The following is a 26676-nucleotide window of genomic DNA, read 5'->3' as shown; positions in this document are numbered from 1 at the left end:
AACGCCGCGCTACAAACCCGACGCCTACGCATTAGCTGAGGCGTTCCTAGGAGAGCAAAAGTGTCGTTGAGGTCTGGGGACTGGGGTTTGTGGGCAGGATGTGTGTCAGCCGTCGAAATTGCGCTTTGAAGCCCAGAAAACCATGGTCCACCTGACTAGAGCGTCAAGTCAACGAAGCAGATGTGAGTCGGAAGATTTGTGGTAATTGGTTCAGATTCTCTCTTCTTCAAATGCAGCTAACCTTTTGAGTGGTCTTTGTGTCCCGACGTTGAACGCGCGTGGACTAAGCGCGTCTAGAAGGCAAGTTAACCGCGTTCTTCTTGTTGAAAATAATATTGACTTATTGACCGTTCAAGAAACAAAAATCGCAGTTGATGAACACGCGGAGCAAATGGTTAGCGTTTACCGCTCCAGATATACCGTGTTTGTATGTCACGCGGCGGGAACGTCTTGGGGCTGGCTTATCTTTTTGCGCAGCAGCATTACTGCAGTTAAAGCGGTTGCGTAATCTGAGAATAGTAGAATTGTACTCTGTGATTTTATATGTTTAGAAATGCCTCGGAGGTAAATATGCGTGTACGCTCCGGACGTAGCATAGGAGCGGGAGTCTTTTTGAAGTTCAGCAGTACTTGAATTGTGAAAGGCATGCCACTTTACTGGGTGATTTTAATTGTGTTTTCTTTCAAAAAGATAAATCTAAGTTGCCCAGTGTTTGCAATCAAAGTACCGTGCTTCTAAGTTCGATCGTAAGGGAACAAGACCTTGAAGACGTTGGTTACGCGTTGTCAAGCGAAAATCATGCCATGTATACGCACTATTATGGGGAGTATCATAGCAGGTTAGGCAGAATTTATGCTCCGTTAACCTTTGTACCTTTATTTTCAAATTATCAAGTGTTATATGTTAGCTTCAGCGATAATTGCCTGGTTATGTCAACCATAGGAAAGAAACAAAACACATCAAATTCAGCTGGGACTTATGAAACTAAATGGTTAGCTTTTGCTAGACGACATTTTCCAAAAGGCAGTAAAAGAAAAGGTCGAAAATGTGCTCAGCACAACTACGTCAGCGCTCTTCCTTGCATAATGGGAACTATTCAAAAGAGACGTTAAATCCACCCCAATTGAAAGAGCCATGCGTATTCTAGCATAAAGAAAAACTGCATGAAAAGGAATTGCTTCCTAGGCTAAAATGCATGCTCTGCGCAGGAAGCTCTTCGCCAGGATTATTTTCGAAAGAAATGAAAGAAGTCGGAGCTTGAAGTTATAGATGAAGAAAAGTACAGGGGCGCGGTATTAAAAGAATGGGCTGAGAGTATGGGCCGAGAGTTTATGGATGGCAGAGGCGCCAACCATGCGAGCAATAAGCGACAAGAAGAAACACGTGCTTTCCAAAGAAATAACAGAAATAAGGTATCAAGGGGACGTCACTAATGATGTTGGAATGATAGAGCACTCATTTGAGTTTTATTTATAAATGTTTGATGGAGACAAAGACATGTGATATTGAACGTTTTAGAGCTGACTTCCTGTCATTAATTCCGACATTATCAGATGAGGTCTGTGACGCGCTTGACAGACCAATAAGTTATTCGTAAGTTGAGGATGCGATTGACGAACTTAGTCGCGGTAAGTCGCCGGGGCCTGATGGTCTTGGAGGGGCTTTGTACAAGAGCTTTATAAGTGCAATAGCTGTAGCATTACACCGCGTGGTAAGGGATATGGAACAAGAAAGGAAGTGAGAACAAGGAAGTGCCCCCTTCTTTTCGGACATCAGACGTTATTTCAATTCCTAAAGCGAAAGTCCGTGCGAGGCTTTTGGCGGTTGAAGTATATATAGACCAATAAGCTTGACAAAAACGGACTATAAAGTGTACACTAAAGTACTGGTGGGACGATTGCAGACTGTTATAGAAGAACTTGTGGGTCCCCGTCATACATGCGGTATCAGAGGCAGGTCAATCTTTTCGAATATACGTACTGCAAGGTCTATACTGGAATATGGCGAAAAGGAGGACCGAGTCGCCATGATACAAATTGTTCTTGAAAAGGCTTTTGACAGAGTCGCCCACGATGTAACATTCTTGCTTTTAAAACGTGTTAGCGCCGGTGCAGTGATAACAGATGTAGGAAGAATTGTGTACAAAGATTCCACGGCAAAGTTAGTAATTAATAGGAAATTCAGCGCCAGAATAAACGTGCAATTATCAGTAAAACAAGGATGCTGTTTGTCTCCTCTTTCGTTTACTTTGTATTTAGAGCCATTTGGTATGAAATTAATTGAAAACAATCTACTTGTAGGTTTATCTACGCAGGAATTGATACTAGAGTTCTGGCTTATGCAGATGACGCGGCAATTTTCGCTGTGATACAGAGAGTGGGGATAAAACTATGAGAGAGGTTGTTTCTTTTTGCATCACAGCTGGAAGTGCTGTCCGCTGCACTATTTGCCTAGATTACAACGAAGGCGCCAAATAAAACAATGGTTTTATTTGGCGCCTTCGTTGTAATCATGTATAACCAACTCGCCCATCATCACGTGCTCAGTGCGTATGTGCCGAGGCTTATGGCATATGCAGCTGGCCATTGCAACATTATCGTGACTGTGCAGCATATTGGATCGAAGAAATAAAAAATAGTTAAAGATCAGACAGCAAATTGGCGCGGGCAAAAATTTGGCGCGGGCCTAGAGTGGCGTGAGCCTATAGAGCGGCCAGTCGCGCGCAATATTGCGCGCATTTCGGGGATTCTTTCACGCTCGGAAAAACACTTTTATGTAGCATGTATTGAGCAGCAGAAAGCTGTATCGGGAGTTTTTCATGTTGCTATACAATTTTCCCATTGACCCTTTTAATGTAACTATAATATTTGAGAAGTTGATCAATAAATTAATTGCAAACATCACTTACAGCGCGTACATAGACAGGGATCAAAAGAGCGACAAAAACAAGTTCTGAATTCCAACTGATTCTTAGTTAGTGTAACACGCATATATACCGAGACACCAAGAAAAAGCGCCCCCCCCCCCCGAAGCAAAAAAAAAAAAAAATGACATGAGTATGCACTCAAAATTCAAAGAATCCACGACCACCACCTTAAGAGGTGAACGAGAGCGCATGTGTGGCCTCATGAAAAACAAGTTCTTTATCTGTTATTGCAATTGACGGCTTACTAACCGAGCCACCTTCAGCGATGGCTGTTGCATCAATGATAAGACAAGAGGCTTCATTAGGATGCCTAACTAAGATAGTATTTTTTCCAAAAAGCGGGACACAGCCGCATTGTGCGCAATGGGCACCTAGAAACCCTCCCGGCCCTTTGCGCACTTTATTGCTATGTTCTTGCAACCAAACATTGAGACATCTACCTATCGGCCCTATATAAGACCGACTGCATTGCAGGGGTCGATCGTATTTCTTTTTGTCTTAACAGATAACAGTTTTTTTTTACATTAACAGATAAAGAACTTTTTTTCAGGTCGCACATGCGCTCTCGTTCATCCTAGAGCGGAAGTCATGGTTTCTTTGAATTTTGAATGCATACTCATGTCGCTTCTATGCTTTCCAGGGGGGGGGGGCGTCACTTTATCTTGGTGGCTTCGTATATATGCGTGTTATTCTGAATAAAAATCAGTTGGAACTCCGCGCTTGGCTTCGTTGTTGTTTTGGTCCCGGTCTATGTACGCGCTGTAAGTGATGTTTGAAATGGAATACCAACTAGCCTGTACCAAAACCCTGTTTTCATAAATTATGACTAATTATCTTATTAGGCGAATTGAAAAAAAAATTACTTGAGTATCTCCAAGCGACGGTAAACAACATTACTTTGGCTCTGTCGAGCTGCGGGGCATTCGCACATCTTTAAATTCTGGATAAAATTAGCTGGGGCACACTGTATATGGGGATCCACTTCGGAAAAAACTAGCCGGTGTAACTAGTTTCAGTCGGTGAGCAATTGGGGACTATGGCTAGGACATTGGTGTTTGAAACAGTCAGTAGCTTTTTTTTCTTAAGAGAAGAAATTGATGCATTTCTGCATACTGTCATTCAAATCAGATTAAGTTCTTCCTCGCCTGAGTGTGTTGTCTCATCAAGAAATGAACAAACTCCAGCACCAATTGGTTTTTTTGGCGGAAGTTGTTATGTCCTTTTCTTTACTGAAAGCACATTTTTAGAATAAATTTTTTTGTCTTCTGTAACGCGTAAGAAACTCTATCGTGATCTTGTTGATGCTTTCTTGCCGCTTCCTGTATATCGCACGATGTATAGCTTAGGACCTGAACGCCATGTGCTGAAACGCATAAAAAAATGCCGGTTCGATCGTCAGTGAGAGCCTTCTTTTTTTTAAATTGCATTCTGGCACTCTCCCTGCGAAGCCATGGCTACCAGACATGGCTACACGTGGCTATGGCTACATGGCTATGACCATGACTACAAGAGAAGCCAGGGCTTTTTTGTTCCGTGGTCTGTTAATTGCATCAAATGTGACAAACCCGTAACTACTGAGCACATCTTCTTGGATTGCCATGACTCCGTGTTCTTGTGGCATTTTCTCAAACAACTCTGAAGAAAGAACTGCCGATAAGCCCTTTTCGTATTCGATTTTGCCATACGCAGACGCAGGGGAAGTGCCGGCTGACAATGTAATGGTTTTGTGCATGAGCAGCACGTGGAAACCGCGCATGGATGTCAGGCATGCCCACGTAGATGCAAGATCTGCGAGACAACACCAAGTGTAAGTCTTAGGTACACGTGTGATACCCTAAAGCACATGATTGAACCGCAAAAATGGTTTCAAGAGCTTGACAGTTTGGTGTCTGTGATATCATCTTTGAAGGTCTTTTAAACAGACGCAGACTATCCAAACGATGTAATAATACTGTTTAGCATCAAGTGACCTCTTTTGTATGTGTTACGTAGTGTTGTGATTGAGGTAATGCATAGAAAAGATAAGCCCACGTGGCGTTGAGAAAGCACGCTCGTCGCGCCCCCCGGAGGCCCGGGTTCGAGTACCGAGCCATAAATTTACTCCCTGAGAAATATGACGTTGATCCCAACATGTTCTTCTGTGTTTTTACTCTTTGCGCCATCGGACATTTTTAGGGCCATCTTTTGGTCACGTCGACAACAACGGATATTGGCTCAATGAAGCTTGTATTACTTTCGCATTATTAACACTAATAATAAATTACTAAAGAGGCACAAAATTTGCAAAGCTTATTCGTGCCAAGGGGATGGACCATTGAATCAGGGTCAAATAGGTGTGCACGAAAGTTTGGACGATTTCTGTCGCGTTTGGCAATGAGATATGTCTGCAACTGCACAGAGTGAGCCTAGAAAATGACCCAAGTTATGGGCACACAGTTACGTAAACAACCCATTGCAAAAATTCCGGCAGAAACCATCTCAGGATATCTGTTGACGTTAAGGCGATTAGCATGCAAGCAAAGTAGCGATAGACCGTATTACCGCCTCCGAAAGGCGTCATGTATGAGGTGTGCGATTAGTAATACGAATTTGAAAGAATTGCGCTTTTAAGCTGTTTTACGTTCCAGGTGTCGACTACGTGGCGGGCTCTTGTCGCGGCAGTTCTATACTGCAAACCACCCTTATGCTCATTAAGAATCTTTTCTCTGCTAAAACACGTAGGGGGCTAGTTGGTTAGAATCTGTGATAGTGTATAAGCTGTCTCTGCGTATTTGTTTCTTTCTACGTCCTCGTTCAGTCGCGCTTATGCACTCTGTCATGGATCTTTTCTCTCTCACAATATTCCGCCGAGAAATATGAGGAAATGAGTAGCATGTGCTGCTACTCGTTGTAGAAGTGTCATCGCAAGGACGCATTCTTTTGGCCTTTGAACAGCTGCTAAAATGCGAGGAAACAGGGGTTGTCTTTTCATAATTTATCACCACACATGAATGACCCGTCTTTCGACAATGAGCCTATTATGTTTTACATGCAAAGGAAACATAAGTGCCGCGGCAAGCTACACTGCGCTGCGCACCACGCTCCTAACTTGCATTTAATTCAGCCACGTAAGACACCGCATTTGAGCTTTCACTCTTCTCATTGTGGCAAACAGCTACGGCGTGTTCAACAATGACCTCTTCATCGCATAGATTTTATGGAGCCTGTCTTATATGCAGAAAACTCAACACAAATGTCTGACCAAGGTCTGGTGAAAATTATCCAGAATCAGCAGCACTACTCAGTCAAATGTGCGAGAGTTGTCATGTCACAACACAAAGCACGCGGTAACTGCACCATCAGTGCAATCATACAACATAGGTATGCTTCTCGATAAATGTTCAGGCAGGTAAAAAAGAGGCGCACGCTGCATAACGCCAGACGTTTTATTCCAGCTTTGCAACAAAGTCAACACACACAAGAACAAATGGTGAAGATAGAACCCCTCAGGTAGTGTCCCGCAGCACGAGCTTCATCGGCAGTGTGCCGCGACATTTCCGAGGCTTTGGTGCAGCTTCATTTTTAAAACCCATGCCGCCAACCATGCCTGATGAAGTGTTCGCCGCAGAAACGTTCCAAGACAGATGTAACACTCTTAACCTCTCAAGCCATACTTCGCGCTCTTCGCCAAGTAAAACGCGTTCACTGACACACTGGTGAAAAAAAAAAGTCACAAACAAAATGTCTTGAAGAACTGAAGAGACAGGAATTTCAGTCAGATGTTACCCATGTTGTCACCTTCCTCGGGAATGTCCGGCAGTTTGTTGCCGAGCTTCTTGGAGGAGTCAAGCCCGGTATACAGAGTGGCGTGGACCATTCCAATCGCCACGATGGCCCCAGCGGACCACATGACAGCGGACCAGAAGTCGGTGGCATAGAGGAGCACCAACGCCACAAGCGCCGCCGCGGCCAGCCTCTGGTTCTTGCTGAGCACCAGCCCCGTGCCCCACACAGCCGCAGTCTCATCGTCCTCGTGAAGCTTGAGCGCGACGCACACTGCAGCCACCACCGCGACGCTCCCTACTAGCTCTAGGCTGGACATGACGTAGCCGGTCAGGATGACTACGAACAGAATGCCGTAGTTGCTGCGGAAACGATCCACGTTCGATTGGATCCGTTTGGCGACCTCCTGGACCGACCTGGGAATGGAATATTTCGCAGTGTCCATGAAAAGCTCCCACGGCTGTGCGCGGTTGAGCTGCTCGTTGAACCAGGACAGAATGGCGCGGCGCACGTCAAAGTCCTCCTCCTTGGCAGACGAGGGTTGGCGCTTTCGCGGCACCACTGGTGTTGGCAGGCGGGAAGTGGCTGGAGCATCACCAGATGATTTCGGCCTGTAGTTCAAGGACTCCCCAATGTCGCCCTGCTCACGGTCCATGGCTTCGAGCTTCGCGGTGTTGGCTGGTTGGCTGGTCGTCAGCGGTAGCTTTACCTTGCTGTCCTTCTTGGCAGGATTAACAGACCCTGACGTGGCACTAGACTTGCTCTGAGCTGTAGCGAATCCCGTTCAGACAGCGCAATGAACGCGCTTAGTTCACGTGCTTCTTTGTCTTCGTCGTCGCCGGCGTATGGCGCGAGCTCCATAGAATGCCACTTTTTTTTCCGCACGTGCTGGGCTTTTGACGAAACTCTCTTCGTGTCTTTCTTGCTATGTTTTGTTTCATGCTGAATGCACTCTCTTTCTTCATTTTTCTCGCATACCTCATCTTTCATTTGACAATAAAAATATATTTAATACTCAGCCTCGTCGCGTGCTCTCTCTTCCATGAAGGTCACGATTACGACAACGACGATGAGTAAGACGACGACATGTATTGCATGAGAATTAACTTCAGAATTAATATTATGTTTCCATTGCAAACCATGGCCAATCCAACGCCCCTCGAGGGCACGTGCCATGGCTTGGTGATAACAGCAGCTACTTTTTTATCTGTTTTGTAATTATATTACCACCCGATTCATGGTCTATCATCCACAGGGGGTGTGTACAATTACTATATAAGAAATAATAATAATCATCATCATCATTTAACTTCAGTAAAGGAAAAAGAAACTTTAGACGGGAATTTTCTATCTGATCAAAACGAACTGCTCGCAGAAATGGCTTCCGATATTCGGCAACGCGAAAAATTTGTTGAGGCCCTAGTATGACATTAATGCTACGCAGCTCCATCAATCAAGTGAGCGTGACTGCGGAAGGTTGCAAAGCACTCCCCTGCTAGTGGGTTGATGCAACAGAAACTCTATTGATGCCCAGGTTCATTTGTCCCACACGGAATGCTCTGAAAAAAAAATTAAAAACAAACAAGAGACACTGTAACAGTTGTGTCCTTCAAAGACATTTTAGTCTCCACTCACTAATTTGCTCTTTACTCAAAATAATTTACTTTAACCCGTTGTTCATACTCATAATTTTCAATTAATCTTTAACATTTTTATATATTTGTTCTTGCCATACCTCCACTCATTAGAAATTGATTTAGTTCATTTAATCAACCGGGGTAGCTTAAGCTACATTATATTTATTGCTTGAGTGAATCCGCTGATATGACATTTTTTTTTAAAAATCAGACTAAGATAAAGTTTCACGTCCAACCGACTAAGTTATTGAACTTTTTCGCTGGCATCACAAGCAAGAAAACTGCTCGAAATCGAGTGGACTTTGGGAGAGTCAGACACACTTTATTAAGAGCGGAGACGGCAGCCTAGCACACGCGTAATTTGACACCCCTGATGACGAGGCTGAAAGACGAATTAAATAGAAAAGAAAGATAGATGGAAAGAAAAGGCAAAACTATTGTCATCATAAAATTGGAACGCAAAATTAAATACATTGATTAATGCAAGAAAGATTTTAAACACTAGCAATATTACCCAAAGGGCGAATGGGGGAAAGCAATAGCAAAGTTTTCCCTTGTGCTCGAATTCCTAGGACGGTGTTCTCATATTACGCCGGGGACAGCTCGCAGGGCCTTTCAGTAAAGTTATTCCATGCCTTCCCTAATCCCTTCCCTCTGAAACGTATCTTCCCAGATAAGCATCAGGCCAAATTGTGCCAGGAAGGACCAGCAACACTCAAACACATGCTATGGGAGTGCAACGTAGTTACAGGAAGGATGGCAGTTACTCCGGAGACCCTGTGGTCGAGGTGGGCCGCCGCTCTGCGCATCTGAGACCTCGGAATCCAGACGTGGGCAGTCTAGCAAGCCCGTGAGGCAGCGTTGAGGCAGGTCCTTGACGTTCCCCCATGGGAGACCTGAGCCTGGGTCGCGTTAAACCTTGCCGGACGTACAAGAAAGCTGTATCCCTCCATCCATCCCTCCATCCATCCCTCCATCCATCCCTCCATCCATCCAAGTAGGTTTAACGGCCGGAACCGGACCCTTCAAAAATTCTTAAAGGTTGCCTAAGGCAGCCCAATTCTAGTTGTTGAGGTGCTCTACTCGAAGCGGCAGACGCTACTTGCAAAAATATTGAAATGCATCATTGCCTAATTAACAAACATTCGATAATTAACTTCCTAAGTAATTGCATTATGGTGCATATTGCAACTTACAAAATTTAGCCGTGGAGTTTCCAAGGTGGATCCACTTGGAACGAATCCTCAGGATGCCACCAGTTTCTAGATATTTACGGGGAAATGCATTGGCGTTCTAGCTATTTTTGTGCGAGAATGTATATAACGGAGTTTTGATAAGCAAGTAACTGGAACGCCAATGCATTCGTTCGCAAAGTTAAAGAGTGAATTAGCGAATTTCTGCTAATTATCTGATTATGCATGTTCGCCTCTTCGAGTAGACCAGCTGATAAACTAGAATTGTGCTACCTACTACGGGCAATTAAAAAAAGAAATTAATTGTTTCGCTGAAACACTAAACACCAGGTATATATTGTTTACTTATATATTCAGTGGTTTTCATAGTGTCGTATAAATAGCGGTGTCCATTTCTTAGTATAACATGCTGCTCTTTAATAGTAGTATGCGTACCTAAAAAACCAGATATTATGCAGATACACACACTTTTCATGAGTCAATCGCACCAACAATGCTTCGCTTTACGTAGATATGAACTGAAGTTGAGTGTACTTGATTGTTTTTGATATAGACTAACATATAGATGTGTGTGCGTGTGCGTATGTGCGTGTGCGTGCGTGCGTATATATATATATATATATATATATATATATATATATATATATATATATATATATATATATATATATATATATATATATTGTCGTGAAGCGGTCGTGGCCACGGAGTGTTCGTGGCGTTTCTCATGCGTCGGTTTCTTTTAGTGCTGCTGCGTATCGAAACGCGCCAAGCGTCTCAAAACGCTGGCTCGCCCGCGAGAAAGGGTGTTTTGTGCTGCTTGTCGAAGCATGGCGTCCGTGGCGCGATGATTTCAATATGATGCTTATATGCTCGAGATCGAGTGTTCAGATCATTCAGTCGGACAACTTTGTTAGTGTTTATTTAAAATTTTAAAGTTTTACAAGTCACGAAGCCATTTAAAGCCGAAAGGACGCAGTTTAGGCAAATCCATGTACTAACCATCAATCACATACTGATTGAATGGCCCTGCTTGAAGTTCCTGTAGACACAAGGGTCAAATTTCCGTCTAGTAGTTATTGTATGAAACGTTATGCTTAAAATGGTTGAACACGGAAACTATTTAACTGCACCATACCAGGATGGCGCAATCCCGTTAGACGCGTTCGACATTAGAAGGTAGATATGTGCGAAAATATCACCGTATCGCTATACGAGCGAAGCAATGAATCCGATAGCAACATATCAGAATACCACACGAAGTATAAGCCTTGTAACCACAGTGGCACTATGAATTGAACTAAACGTAAGATAAGCAAAAACGAGCGGTTGTTCTAGGGGTCCTCAGCTTAAATCATCCCATCGGACAATTTCATCTATGGTTATTATTAAAAGCCGACGTCTTTGACAGCGATTTTACCACCACTTTGGCGTATCGGGTATGCTTCGAACCTCTTTCGTGGGCCGATTCTGGGGTTGTGCATAGCCGCGCCAATGAAATTTAGGTTTGAGCTCAGTTTTTGTTGCGCACTTTTAATATCAAAGTGTGAGAAAAGTTAAGATGAATGGCTTGGTGCTGTCGGTGTTTTGCTTCACGACATTTGAGAGTTGGCTGTCATTCTCAAAATTCTGAGGAATATAGTTCTCAAGAATGTGAGACCTGGTATGAGCGACTTTAGTGATAGAATGGTGTGGCCGCACATACTGCATCTAATATAGCAGGGCGCGGCATATAGCAAACATATACCTAAATATATGCGAAACCTCACGGCGACGATGATGGCGATGACGACGACGACGACGGCGGCAAAAATTCGCTTGGAGTGTCCGTATAATTCATATCGCAATAAAAAAAAAGTGCCTCCCACTCGGCAAGAAATATTCACTTTAAGAGGAAGCTTTAGCTCCAGTGCTCCTATCTAAATACACGTAAAAGGAAAAATTGTCTTTCTCGGCAACCACTGCACCACATTTGGTGATGTTTGTTGTATCTAAAAGCAAAACTTCTAATTTCTGATTTCTGATTTAGGTCATGAATTTTTATTAAAATTGGTCAAAATCGAACATTTTCGGAAAACTAAACTATCAAGTTTACAACTCTGCAACTCAGCAATGAAAAACAATATCAAAACTATGTGACTTACATGTAATAGTGCATCTAAAGTGGATAAAATTGATATGTTACACATGAATCTCCAGAAGGTTAATAATATGGAAATGCATCTTTTGCAAAACACTTGTACCTAACGTAACAAATTCACGTAAGATATAAAGTGACATATCAAATTTGTCCGCTTTCAATGATCTTGTGGATGCCGTTTACAGAACCGCAATAACTGTTCTTGATTCAGTGCTATTCATGTGTAAACTTCGTGCTTCTTTATTTGTCAAAATTTGCACAATATTCAGGCCCTAAATCGAAATTACGTTTCAAGAGTAGCTATAATTTGACTTTCTCTCTCAAATGTAACAAATTTCATTAAAATCGATTCAGGAGTTAACTAAGAAAAATGTTTTTGCGTTTTACAAGTATTGGAATGGGCCGCGTCGGAGTTGGGCCTGAGCTAAAGCTTCCTCTTAAATATAAGAAGTGCCTGTGTCGTGCGCAAAAAAGAATTGGCGTTTCCCCAGCACCCAAGAATGTCTCAAAGTTCAAAGCGTTCATATTAAGGGGGGTTCGATGAGCCCTTTAGGTTATTTTTCAGATTGACTCTTTCTTATGTAATTATGGAGTTATATATAATGGCCACCGTCTTGGGACAAGGTGGAAATTCGGGGATTCCCTAGCCTCTAAAGTTTACCCCATGCTTCTTTAATCATTAGTGTACAGTAGCATGCTAGCCATTTCGCTGTGCTAATATGTATAGGCCCCATGAAAGTATTTATCTCTCTTTCTCTAGCTCCCTCGTGACTACGAGCCATATTTTTCAAGAATCACCGAGGGGAAATGGCGAATCTCGTGCAGGACTGCTGGAGGTAGTTGGGTAGATGCATCTAGTGATTAGTTGCACGACATTATGGCGTCTCCGATTAATGAATAGAGTCCATATATGCAAAAATGTGACACTTTTATGAAAATTTTTTCGTATTTTCTGTGTTGTATCGACTGAAACCAAACATGTTCTTGTACGTCTAACTTGTTTTTCATTACACTCAAAAGCGAGTACCAACATCCTTGAGGAGCATGCTAAATCTCTGCCCATATTTGGCAGTGCACAGTTTCGGAGAAATTTTGAAGAAATGAAACGCTGGACAGCTTGCGGTCAAGGAACTGTTAGCACGATTCATGGCCGATCCCCCAGAGTGGGTTGCGTCATCTCAATAGGTAGCAACAACAAGAACAAGCTTGCGGTGAAGAAAACGAAAGCGCACGCCCCGCGCGAGCCTCACGAACCTCACGCGCTTCTCATCCAGGGCTCCGGAAATTAGAACAGGCGAGTTCAAGCGCTGCTTCCTTTTTTGAAAGTTTATTACGCGACTAAAAAAGTGCTTTAATATTGCCCTGTATTTCTGCAGGAACGCCTCTCTCTTTATCAGCGCCGCTCACTTAACAGCTTCTTGTGTCATTGAGGACTAGCTGAGGACCATCAGAAAGGACTAGCCTCTCTCGCTTCTTTCCAACAACGACAGGAGGTCTTTTTTCCATCTCTTGATTGGCGGTGAGGTAGAACCTTGACGTTCCCCCGTGTGAGACCTGAGCCCGAGTCGCGTTAAACCTTGTTGGATGTGCAATAATGTTATATTCATCCATCCATCGATTGATTTTATATTGCGCCTCACCAATTACGCGTAGTGCAACGAACGCCATGGATTGCACGAACCAACGAGAAAAGTGAACCAAAGGTATCGCTAAAAAATACCGGCCCTGAATTGCTTCTCTGTTGTCTATATACCACTGATTGCGCGACGCCGGCTAAATGGAAGCTTGCGGGTGGATCACTACAGCACCAACAATGCCCGAGCCCTCCTCCCAGTTTTGCGGAACCCGTAGCCGGCGCTCTTTACTGCATTTGCTGACAGGAGCCCTAGCCTTCGCCATACCGCAAGGATGTTGGTGAGACAGAGCTTACATAGGACGCTGTTTACGCTGCGTTCGAATCCTTCCTTGACACACCATGGGATAATTCGTTTACCTCTGAATTCTAGCACGTTTTTTTTACTTGGCCAGTGGACTTACTAAACAAAGCATGTTTTGTCCTACGACTGAGCACATGATTCGGAGCGGCAACGGTGTGCGAGCGCTGCCTAGCGTTGCCCCATTCCCGCACTTCGCTCTCAGACATACCGTGTATAACATAACTGTACTTGTATGGCTAAACTGATTTAGTTATCTGTGGTGGTTTTGTGAGGAACGGAAAAGAACCGTTGTCTCTCAGCGTCGTCGGCCTTTCTGGTTTGCATGAATGTCAATATCATCGTGTTCCACTTTCAGGCATGCTTCTTGTAGGGAGGCTGTGTGCGTGCCTGGTGCTTCTGCACCGCCTCCACGCCTTGCCTGTGCAGAATGCGACGCCATCGCTGCTACGATTCCATGGGTAAGACAAAGCACACCCCTTCTCTCCGTGAACACAACCTTGCATATAGCGCAAGATATCATAGATTTCTCTTTCCTGTTGTACCTCAACGGCGAATCGTCCAAACCTAGCCGACCACTCACAGGTCGGTTAGGCTATACAGATCCTCACATGTTTCTTTTCTTGACGCATCGGCTGCATGAGTTGCTCACACGTGGCTTCCAGCTGTGTCTTTGTGCAACCTCTAAGTCATGTCAAAGTTGCACTGCCCATTATCCTCACAAACCGTTACTACCAAGTAATAACTAACAGCGTTAATTTTATCTGATTATTTCATCGTAAGTTCTTGTGAATTTAATATAATGAATGCTTTAGATAGACTAATGCGTTTATTATACTGAAAGATGATAGCAAGCCACATAGTTTTGTCATATCTCTGTCAGCTATCATGGCAGAGTTTTGTTTCAATTTGCACTCGAAATATAACAAACTGTAACCGTTATGGCACAAATGTTAGGGCACGGAGTACAGAGCTAGTTATTGGATCAACCCGATGTCCACAATGAAACTGTCACAGTAAGTACAAAATAAATCTCTTGTTCATTGTTGCCTCGTTCATCTCGTTGTTTTTTCTGTGATGTTCCCTATATGCATCACGATGGATGTCCTGGCGCAATATGTTTTCTTACAGAACATGTTGTCATGTCTGAACTTAATGCCAAGACTCTCTTTCATTGGCCGGCGTACGGACGCCTGCTACTCATGATAGCGACTGGAATGATGGCGGGACGACCGCTGCGGTAAACGATAATCAAAGATCCCACTTCCCAAACATTTACGTAAGAAACGTCTTGCAAATTTGGATGTCGATATTTTTTTTTGTACGACATCTCTTCAAATAGTTCCAGTTGGACATATAACCAAATTCAGGGTAAGAAAACCTCCTTATAGAATTTTCTACGCCTCGATAGCCACACAGAAAAAAAAAAGATGCGACGAAGCATGGCGCTTACGAACAGGACACGGCAAATTTTTATAAAGTCTCCTGAAGTTATAAAATCAAGCTCAAGAAATTACTGCCACTACGTGGAACCAGTGCTAAGCGGACCATGTGGAAAATAGCAAGCGCGTAAAATTAATAGAGATCCAACTGCCCGATACGGACACTTTACAAGGAGCGTGATTGATATGTTTCTTCGTTTATTCACAGCGATGAGCGGGGTGGCCATTACGAGGTTGTTCTGGACGAGCCTCTCAGAGGGATGAACGCCTTTCGAGTCGACGACGACTTGAAGGGCTCTAAGATGGCCGCAGGAGAGGAGGACGACCACATGGGCCAGAACTACTACAACAGGATACTGAGGAAGAAGGCAGCGGTCACTCGAGGTACGCAAGCCACTGATTTCAACACGAAGCGGCTTGTTCCCTACTTCAAGTCTCGTGTATTGCTGGCGGTAACTTCCCAAAACCATGAATCACCAACTCGCCTACACCCACACTCTGCTAAGTACACTTCTTCATGCATGTAAAACCACGCTTCAAAGGTAGCGCGTGACAAACCGACAGCAGCTGAGTCAGTTAGCGCGGTGGTCACGCAACCCGGGTGTTGGTGGTTCAAATCCGCCGCCCGACCAGTAATTTTTATTTGCGGGCGGCTTGGGTTTTTTGGTACGGCAACACCAACACCGACACGAGTGCGGCAATACAAGCTTCGCTTGAAAAGTAAAGGACGCGCTTCTGCTAGAAACCAGTAACCCTGAAATGCTTGTCACTTCCACTCTTCGTTTTGATCTATATGAATGCCAAATACTTCACCGTGGATTGCAAAGCCCGCTTTTTTTAGACAACGCACCCCGTGTTCTAACGCACTGAGAAATCAGATCGAGGAATTAGCGATAAAAAAAAAAGCAAGTGCGTACTATACGCTACACGCACAATCAGGCACTCATACAGTCTGTAGCGCACAGGGTGAAACATATTTACTACCGCATTAGGTCACACTTGAACTAGCCACCTCGATCACCAGCTGACTGGTGGCGTATCAGAATGCGTACATGTATATCTGTGTATCACTTTCACGCAGGTGTGGTTTCGCATGCATGTAAGCGCAACGTTCAGGCGGTAGCCAAAAGCTCGCACCCATTCTAGTCAGGAAGCGAAGGAAGGGGTATGCACTGCGGTTTAGTGACGCTTCAACATATTCCAACATATTAACATATTAACATTTAACTATTAACATATTATAGGCTCTTAACATATTCCAGCCAATGATATTAGCGAACATAATGTTAAAGGACCCACCGGCCAACGGCAAGCAATCGTTGCGAGTGAGGACAACCATCTACTGAAAGCATTTTTACACTAAATCAGTTCACAAGAACCTATTCCAGCCAATTATGATGTTGGGCACGAAACAGTATGAAAGACCGCATCCGCAAGCTAAGATAGGTCTCTGCCCGAGAAACTTTCTGAATGCAATCGTAGAACCTTGGTGAATGCAGCGCCTGCTCCAAGCTCGATCAATACTAAGCCAGAATTTTGTTCATCCATGTCAGTTAAGTTCCTTACCAGTTCCTTTTAAACCAAGTCAACAGCACGTGTTGTACCCTGTGAGTAATCACTGCATGCACACCCTTGCTACGCGGTGTCCGACAACTATGCAATCGAGCAAAACGCTTCCATTCTATGCCTAAGAATACGGGGACCCAAAAATAACTGGAATTTCCTGATAAAGCGCATGGTCATTAACTTTTTTTTTTTTAAATGCAACTTTATTCACCCTCAATTTACTTTCCATTAATACTTATTCACTTCTCCAAACGTTAATCCCATTGTTGGAAGCACCTTGCAAATTCAGCCTCTTCTATACCTGCTGGCGCCGTCCTCACATTACGTTTGACTTCGTCGACTTCCCCAAAACGCTTGCCTTTCGAGTTCCTTTTTCATCCGACGGAACAGGAACAAGCCAGCGGGAACCAAATCTGGTGAATTGGGCGCGTGGGTCGAGGTAGTGTGCGTTGAGGCCAAAAATCGGCGAACCGTGAGAGCCGTGTGCGCGGGAGCATTGTCATGATGCCGGGACCACTCGCTGGAATTGCACAAGGCCGGATGTTTTCGCGCCGCCCTTATGCGCAGCCGTTTGAACTTCTCGAAATAGAATTGTTGGTTGACGGTATGGTATTAAGGGGCGAATTCTGAACGTGTGATCCCTTTGATGTAAAAAAAAAAAGCAGACCAGCGTTCCTTTCAAATTCCATTTAACTTGACGGGCTAGGTGAGGCAGCTGAGTTACATTGACTTGCCTGTTGCTTAGTACTTTCAGGGTGTAGTACTCGTAGAGCCATGACTCGCCGCCTGTGATGATATTGTTTAAAAATTCTAGAACATCCGTGACTGTGTCCTTGATTATACGACAGGCTTCTATATGACGATTCCTTTGATCCTCGGTGAGAAGTCTGGACACGAACTTAGCAGCCACTCGTCGCGCCCCCAAATAGTCGTGCAAAATGCGCTGAATTGAGTTGCAGGATAACTCGCGTAAGTCTTTGAGTTGGTCCATTATTCTGCGTCGATTTTGTCTGATAAGATCACAGATTTTTCTGATGTTGTCCTCGTTTCAGGCACTTGAAGAACGACCGTAACGGGGCTGATCTTCCACGTACAGTTCCCCCACTTTTAAACCAAGAATACCATTCGCACACTTGAGTTTTACTGAAATAAAGTTATTTGTAGGCTGCTTGCATCACCTCAACAGCTTGTGCTGCGCTCTTTCAGAGTAAAAAAAAAAACTTCAACGCCGCAAGGTCTCCGTGAGAATCTACCATTTCTTTGTGTCCCCAGTGCACTACAAGCATACACACACAGAACTGCCAGCGAAACCACACGTGTCGTTGTCGCTTGGCGCCACTTGGCATGCTGACTCACGAGAGGTGCTCCCACAGCGCCCTAGTTGCGCAGCCTCATACTACTAGTACACGATGCGCAGGAGCAGGATACCAGTTATTTTTAGGGTCCCCCCATCATATATACGAGCAAAGTATGCGACATCCTGGGCTGCCCACATGTGGTGTCGAGCGTTGACCTCTTCATTCTTCGGCGGCAGGGCCCCGTCCGCAGGTCCGGCCCGAGCGGCACGAGACATGCGACGACGACCGGGACTGCAGGCGCTCGCCCAGCCAGATCTGCATAAAGCACGCGCGCGAGCTGCACGGCCGCTGCCAGTGCCCCTTCTACCGTCCCGTCGAAGCCACCTTTAACGGCGTCGTGCGTTGCGTCACCGGTACGTGGAGGCTCGGTGACTGCCGGGTTCTGTTGCGGAGCACGAGGTCGCGGGTTCGATTTCTGGCCCTGGTGGCCGCATATGTTTACGGGGGCGAAACGTATGTGCACTGAGATTTGGGTGCACGTCAAACGAACTTCAGCTGGTCAACATTAACCCGGAGCCCCTCCACTAGGGCGTCAGGCTACAATTTCGCTTTTCGTTGTTGTTGTTGCTTTCGTGTCAGCACGCACAATATTCATTTACGGTGGCAGCTTCCTCCTCATCATCATCATCATCAGCCTGGTTACGCCCACTGCAGGGCAAAGGCCTCTCCCATACTTCTCCAACAACCCCGGTCATGTACTAATTGTGGCCATGCCGTCCCTGCAAACTTCTTAATCTCATCCGCCCACCTGACTTTTTGCCGCCCCCTGCTACGCCTCCCTTCCCTTGGGATCCAGTCCGTAACCCTTAATGACCATCGGTTATCTTCCCTCCTCATTACATGTCCTGCCCATGCCCATTTCTTTTTCTTGATTTCAACTAAGATGCCATTAACTCGCGTTTGTTCCCTCACCCAATCTGCTCTTTTCTTATCCCTTAACGTTACACCTATCATTCTTCTTTCCATAGCTCGTTGTGTCGTCCTCAATTTGAGTAGAACTCTTTTCGTAAGCATCCAGGTTTCTGCCCCGTAGGTGAGTACTGGTAAGACACAGCTATTATATATTTTTCTCTTGAGGGATAACGGCAACCTGCTGTTCATGATTTGGGAATGCCTGCCAAACGCACTCCAGCCCATTCTTATTCTTCTGATTATTTCCGTCTCATGATCCGGATCCGCCGTCACTACCTGCCCTAAGTAGATGTATTCCCTTACGGCTTCCAGTGCCTCGCTGCCTATTGTAAATTGCTGTTCTATCCCGAGACTGTTAAGCATTACTTTAGTTTTCTGCATATTAATTTTTAGACCCACTCTTCTGCTTTGCCTCTCCAGGTCAGTGAGCATGCATTGCAATTGGTCCCCTGAGTTACTAAGCAAGGCAATATCATCAGCGAATCTGAAGTTACTAAGGTATTCTCCATTAACTTTTATCCCCAATTCTTCCCAATTCAGGTCTCTGAATACCTCCTGTAAACACGCTGTGAATAGCATTGGAGATATCGTATCTCCCTGCCTGACGCCTTTCTTTATTGGGATTTTGTTGCTTGCTTTATGAAGGACTACGGTGGCTGTGGAGCCGCTATAGATATCTTCCAGGATTTTTACCTATGGCTCATCTACACCCTGATTCCGTAATGCCTCCATGACTGCTGAGGTTTCGACTGAATCAAACGCTTTCTCGTAATCAATGAAAGCTATATACAACGGTTGCTTATATTCTGCACATTTCTCTATCACTTGATTGATAGTGTGAATATGGTCTATTGTTGAGTAGCCTTTACGGAATCCTGCCTGATCCTTTGGTTGACAGAAGTCTAAGGTGTTCCTGATTCTATTTGCAATTACCTTAGTAAATACTTTGTAGGCAACGGACAGTAAGCTGATCGGTCTATAATTTTTCAAGTCTTTGGCGTCCCCTTTCTTATGGATTAGGATTATGTTAGCGTTCTTCCAAGATTCCGGTACGCTCGAGGTCATGAGGCATTGCGTATACAGGGTGGCCAGTTTCTCTAGAACAATCTGTCCACCATCCTTCAACAAATCTGCTGTTACCTGAGCCTCCCCAGCTGCCTTCCCCCTTTGCATATCTCCTAAGGCTTTCTTTACTTCTTCCGGCGTTACCTTCGGGATTTCGAATTCCTCTAGACTATTTTCTCTTCCATTATCGTCGTGCGTGCCACTGGTACCGTATAAATCTCTATAGAACTCCTCAGCCACTTGAACTATCTCATCAATATTAGTAATGATATTGCCGGCTTCGTCTCTTAACGCATACATCTGATTCTTGCCAATTCCTAGTTTCTTCTTCACTGTTTTTAGGCTTCCTCCGCTCCTGAGAGCATGTTCAATTCTATCCATATTATACTTCCTTATGTCAGCTGTCTTACGCTTGTTGATTAACTTCGAAAGTTCTGCCAGTTCTATTCTAGCTGTAGGGTTAGAGGCTTTCATACATTGGCGTTTCTTGATCAGATCTTTCGTCTCCTGCGATAGTTTGCTGGTATCCTGCCTAACGGAGTTACCACCGACTTCCATTGCACACTCCTTAATGATGAATGATCGTTCATGAATCGTTCATTGCTTCAACACTAAGGTCCTCTTCCTGAGTTAAAGCTGAATACCTGTTCTGTAGCTTGATCTGGAATTCCTCTATTTTCCCTCTTACCGCTAACTCATTGATCGGCTTCTTATGTACCAGTTTCTTCCGTTCCCTCCTCAGGTCTAGGCTAATTCGAGTTCTTACCATCCTGTGGTCACTGCAGCGCACCTTGCCGAGCACGTCCACATCTTGTATGATGCCAGGGTTAGCGCAGAGTATGAAGTCTATTTCATTTCTAGTCTCGCCGTTCGGGCTCCTCCACGTCCACTTTCGGCTATCCCGCTTGCGGAAGAAGGTATTCATTATCCTCATATTATTCTGTTCCGCAAACTCTACTAATAACTCTCCCCTGCTATTCCTAGTGCCTATGCCATATTCCCCCACTGCCTTGTCTCCATCCTGCTTCTTGCCTACCTTGGCATTAAAGTCGCCCATTAGTATAGTGTATTTAGTTTTCACTCGCACCGCCGATTCCACGTCTTCATAGAAGCTTTCGACTTCCTGGTCATCATGACTGGATGTAGGGGCGTAGACCTGTACAATCTTCATTTTGTACCTCTTATTAAGTTTCACAACAAGACCTGCCACCCTCTCGTTAATGCTATAGAATTCCTGTATGTTACCAGCTATATTCTTATTAATAAGGAATCCGACTCCTAGTTCTCTTCTATCCGCTAAGCCCCGGTAGCACAGGAGGTGCCCGCTATTTAGCACTGTATATGCTTCTTTCGGCCTCCTAACTTCACTGAGCCCTATTATATCCCATTTACTTCCCTCTAATTGCTCCAATAGCACTGCTAGACTCGCCTAGATAACGTTCGCTAACGACTCACTAGATAACGTTCTAGCGTTAAACGTTGCCAGGTTCATATTCCAATGGCGGCCTGTCCGGAGCCAGTGATTCTTAGCACCCTCTGCTGCGTCGCAGGTCTGACCGCCGCCGTGGTCAGTTGCTTCGCAGCTGCTGGGGACTGAGGGCCGGGGTTTGATTGTTGTGTTCATAGGAGGTTGTGGCCAAGTACTGCACCAGGGTGGCCAATCCTGCTCTGGTGAGGGAGTGCGTTACCGGTTCTGGTCACCGGGATCAGGCCACACTCCAGCTTCCTCAACGGCGCCTTAATGCCTACTGTAGACTTGCTTTAGCATTAAAATTGGACGTTAGCCTTGACGCCAGGTTTTGTGTGATGGCCGGAACTAAGCAAAACAATCAATCTTAGCGGTCGTTTGTGTATAACTGACAACATAGTTATTTCTTCAGCGAAAAATAATAGGTATCAATAAAATTACTTGTGCGTTGCGCTACTTTAACAAGGTGGTGTGTTCCACCGCAGGATTTCGCTGTCGTTGAAACTTGCCTGAATGCGAAGGAAAAGCTCCATGATGGGACTGTTAGCCCGAGTTCAAAAAAGTGCTATTATGTAAGCTCCATCCGTAACTGCGCGCCACCGATCTTCATGTCGCAATGTTCGTTATAGTGAGTGTCACCAAGTGTCCAAGCGATGGCCGTGAGAAACTGGCTTCACATAAGTTTTTTTTTTTAAATACGGGCTCTACAGTATATCCTGTTTCCGCTTGTATAGTATATTGTTCTATGTGACACAAGTTTTCTATTGGTCATACTCGCTCGTATAAACTTGGACGGTGAATTATTTTAATCTTTATTTATTCAGGACCATGTTATCATATAGTTATATATCTTTTGAGCACTCCTGTGCTTGCAAGCATAAGCTCTAAAGAAAACCGCGTCGGTGCGCAGGAAAGGTACTTCGCGTCACTTTCATTAAATAGTTGCCGCAATTCCAGCGTGATCGAGGTGACGCGTCACGTGGTACCAAATACCTACACAGCGCATGTGGGATGCATGACAGCGTGTTTAGGTTGATTCCTTGTAGTTATTCGTGTGTCGAGCGGCGTAATCTTTTAAATAGACAAACTAACACATTTTCATTGAATATTGGAAACGTATACCTTCATTGTTTTACTTCATTTGGCGCCAAACATTGCTTTCTACATTAGATACGGGAGCTTCACGTACTAACGCCATGATCTGATTTTGAGTGTCGTCGTAGTGGGAGACCACGGAATGTCTTTTGCTGCCTGGAGCTCTTTAAGTTGCACCAAATGCAAGATACTCGAGTGTTTTACGCTTCCCCCCCCCCCCCCCCCCCAGCGGAATGCGGCTGGCACCGCTGGGATGAAATCCCTGATCTCAGTCTCAACAGTGCAGCGCCATAACAGCTGAGCTACCGTGGCTGTTTACATTACTTTCTCTCCAAGATGTCTAAACAGTACAAATGGTATTTCATAAAGCATCAGCAAACCAATTTAGTTGCATACAGTATAAAAGAAGCAGGCTGGAAAATAAAAACACCAATGTAGCGCAAAGGACAACACGAACGGCGGCTATTAACTGAAAGGTCGTACAGTGGCACAAAGGAAAGAAGGCAAGAAAACTATATTGGCATGTCCCCGGCACAGCAGCGTCAACGCGTTAATCATGGCAACACCTGTATACACTCTCGAAAGATATGCGTTCAGGCGTGACAATCCATCTTTATACAAGATATCCAAGGGCTCGCTTCCATACCCACCTCTATTACTAATAGACGTGTCATCAACATAAGACGCACTTTTCTATCATTTCTACTTCTGAACAAAATTTATTTACAGTCAATTTTAGGAGTAAGTTTGTGATTGTTCCAGTGCACCTAAATGTTAGACGGTGTTTCACCGGCCAACGATCGTTTGTTCTTTATTAGTCTTTGATTGAGGTGTGTCTATGAATGTCTATGATTGCCTATGATTGTCTATGATTTGATTGACTAGTGTGTCTGATTTACGTGTTGGAGCTCCATTGACATGAACATGCACAGGAAATTATTTTGTACGCCTGTTTTGTCCTCCGGCCTTTTCATACCATGATTGTCTACTAACTTGCTCAGTCTTCTGTCGCTCTGAGCAACGTTTTTCACTGCTGTCTTTTTAATTGTGGACATTTAGCACTCTTTCACGGTAACTTTCAAACATAGTTTACTTTTGCCATTGGTTAGTGTTTCAAGAGTGGCACAGTATAACGTAAATTTTCTGTGGTGTGTAACGAAGACTTATCAATAACCGTTGTTCGTGTCGTTGCGTACAGCCAAGGACTTGTTTGACGAATGCCGAAGCAACGAGGAGTGTGCGGCCACCAACCCGTACCTGGAGTGCGTCAACCGGTTGTGTTCCTGCCCACCTCCCCACGTCCTCAAAGACCACGCTGAATGCATCGGCAGTGAGCAACACCTTCATGACACTTGGCTAATCCCTCCGTGCGCGCATTGGCCGGCTGTTTTCGCAAACGTTATCTTCGCTCTCACGACTCTATACCTCCGTATTCACCAATGCATAACTTGAAGCCCGTGCTTGATCTGGATCTAAATGATGCCTGGCGCAAACGCGCCTATGACAGTCATCGCATTTTCTTCGGCGCGTTCACAAGAGGCGTCATTTAAGGCTACTCGATAGATTTTTGAATACGGCAGTTAACTCTATAGCGCCAACCACATTGAACATACTTCTGGCAAATTTTCGCGATCTCACCAGCTAGCATATAGGCCCGACCATTCGACGACGCGCGGCATTTCGCCCCCTATGGTAAAATTGGCACTTTTAGCTTCCTCTGGTAATATAGCGCATTGGACATGCAAGTTAATACGGTCGCGCCAAAGTAGCGTTGTAGGTTCTGACTTTTTTTTTTCCAGTGAGCGTTTGGTATTTACGTCACTGAGTAATTCGATTGACGTGTAATAAAATTTGAAGGATTGTCCTTTTACTTCTTGTATATGACCACACTGTTCATCTTCCTCATAATGAGCGAAGAATAAACTTGTGTATTCATATTTCTGAGCTAAATAAAATGCACTGTTGGAAAGGATTACGCAAATATAGTCGGCATTTTATTATAGTTGAACAAAGGATAGTGCATACCTGTTTTTTTACTAATGATAGAACCTCTGTCACATTCATATTTCTTCAGTTCTACTTACTCTGGCGTACAGTACGTCGAAAGACTACAAAACGAAGTACCTACATTTTTCATATTTCGTAATTGCTTCTGTTTCCAGTGCTTTTCAGTTAATGTTTAACTCGAGGTGCCATCACAGTGCTTCACTATGATATTTCTTATATTGTGTTCCATCCGTGTATCTCACAAATCAACGTATAGTAAACTCGAACGGAAGTCAGAAGCATGTAGCTTTTGTGGCTCTCAACAGGTGCCTCGGTACAGGAGTGGATCTCCTGGCTCGTTCCGGTGGCGGTCGTTGCTCTCGCAGGAGTCGGAATGGCTGCCTGGCTGATTTCGAAGCGGTAACTTGCCAGCCTACTTTACCTACATGCTCCTACGTTTGCAAGTTTAGAATCGTTTTGTCGCTTAGAAAATGTATTTTCCGCTTTAAAGCAACATTAGATTGGTGTCAGATAAATGTAACTAACGAAGCCCATTTTTCACATTAAATTTCGCTAATCACTTTTTTTTTACCGTCCCTATACCACAATTACCAGACACACAACTTACAACATTTGTTTTGCGCAGCGCCTTCTGCGGATAATCATTAAGAAGGCCTAATTTCTTGTCGTATGCGGAATCCGCAAACCTCGCCTTTGTCGTAGCTCAACGGCGATTTAGAGATGCAGCTTCTGAATTAGAATGTGCATCATATCGCTTGCCATAAAACAATTATCTTAGGATAACGGCCCGACATGGAAATGTTCTCAGACGTCACAAACAGCTGATTAATTTTTTTTTTCGCATTCGCGGCTATTAATAGAGTTCTCAACCATTTAGTGGGCGCTTATCCTGCACTGTCAACAAAAGCTATTTCGCGCAATCAAATGATCATCTATAGCTTGCATTTGAAATTTCCTTTTGCTTGTTTTAATGAGCGCGAGGGTTCATAAAGCTATGCCTGAAGCTATTCTTGTTTCTGCCTGTGCTGCCAACAGCAAGGAGTCCAGCTCGGGTTCGGGCAACAGCGATGACAACGACGCGGAAGGCGCGCCGGCTGCCGAACCTGGAGCGTCTAGCTGCCGCCAACAGCCGCCAGTGCAACATCAGCAGTCGACACAGCATGCACCTGAGTCACGCTATCGCGGTTACAGCGGCGAAGGCGGCGGTGCAGTGCCCAGGGGCTACCCGCACAGCGACGTGCTCAGCCGCCTCAACGTCCCGCCAATGAAGGACTGGGTCCGCGTCCCGAAGGGATTAAGGGGGTGAGCTCGCCATTAGTTTCAGAGAACCGGGTATTCTTTTTCAGCTGTTAAAGCTGTTACGACATTCTGGTTCTGCGAGAGACTCCCTGTTCATGCAAAGAAACATAGCTTCTTCAGTGCCTAATATGGTGCCCTTATTCATATTTATTCCAAGAACCCCTGTATTCAGCAGATAAAGGATATATCTTGCTCACATCCTCGAGAGCTTCGCAGAACAACACGAAGTGCAATAATCCCATCGGGCCGATTGAACTTCACATCGACAGTCGTCGAGCGGCCCCCCTACCCACGCCCCCCCCCCCATTTTTTTCTTTGTCCCGCGCATTGTTTCTTTATGTAGTGGCATAAACTCGTGCCCTTTTGTTAATCCAGAAACGCCCAGGGATCACTGGATGGCGCTGGCGGAGGAGGTGCCGCGGATCACAACCGAGTGATGTGGGCCCAGCAGGCGTTTACCTCTCTGGCGTCGCCCATCTACCAGAACAAGCTGGTCAGGCGCCTTATGGCTGGCAAGGGCGCCTCCAGCTCGTACCCGGACTCGTCCAGCGTCGCCGAGCCAATGCCACCCCGCTCGGCGATGGCCAGTCCGGCGCCACCATCGGCCCTATCGGCACGCTACGGCAGCGAGGTGCCGCCACTGCCCACTTCGCTGCAGGAGTCTCTGCGCAGGTATCTGTCAGATTCGATTTGGCGTCATTCCATTGTGATCATTCGTTTTAAATGCGGAAGAAGCATTTCTATGCATAGCCAACGAGAAAACCACCCGTCCGTCCCATATGTCGATCGCTTTCAAGCGGCGAGAGCACAGTGCACACGAAGCTATCAGTACTCGGCGCACTCTGCCCTCGTCTCAGATCACTTTAAGATAG

The 26676-nt window shown here is 45.0% G+C and overlaps 1 protein-coding gene across 6 annotated transcripts in view; it reads left to right on the top strand.

Annotated features, from left to right (window-relative positions):
* Window positions 1-17: 17 nt before the first annotated feature.
* LOC142572053 (uncharacterized) overlaps window positions 18-26676 on the top strand; it is a 66443-nt gene continuing 39784 nt past the window's right edge. For 2 of the 6 annotated variants that reach the window (XM_075680866.1, XM_075680862.1), the window contains exons 1-8: window positions 18-182; window positions 13951-14053; window positions 15243-15418; window positions 18135-18311; window positions 23697-23828; window positions 24811-24904; window positions 25541-25807; window positions 26180-26476. In XM_075680866.1, the coding sequence (XP_075536981.1) occupies window positions 143-182; window positions 13951-14053; window positions 15243-15418; window positions 18135-18311; window positions 23697-23828; window positions 24811-24904; window positions 25541-25807; window positions 26180-26476 (1286 nt within the window). In that variant the 5' untranslated portion in view covers window positions 18-142. Of the gene's footprint in view, window positions 202-4615; window positions 4734-8998; window positions 9323-13950; window positions 14054-15242; window positions 15419-18134; window positions 18312-23696; window positions 23829-24810; window positions 24905-25540; window positions 25808-26179; window positions 26477-26676 lie in introns of those variants that run through there. The other 4 variants (XM_075680865.1, XM_075680864.1, XM_075680863.1 and 1 more) reach the window with 4 other exon arrangements.

Source organism: Dermacentor variabilis, chromosome 2, assembly GCF_050947875.1.
Source record: "Dermacentor variabilis isolate Ectoservices chromosome 2, ASM5094787v1, whole genome shotgun sequence".
Taxonomy (NCBI): domain Eukaryota; kingdom Metazoa; phylum Arthropoda; class Arachnida; order Ixodida; family Ixodidae; genus Dermacentor; species Dermacentor variabilis.
This window is presented reverse-complemented; position numbering and strand designations above follow the sequence as displayed.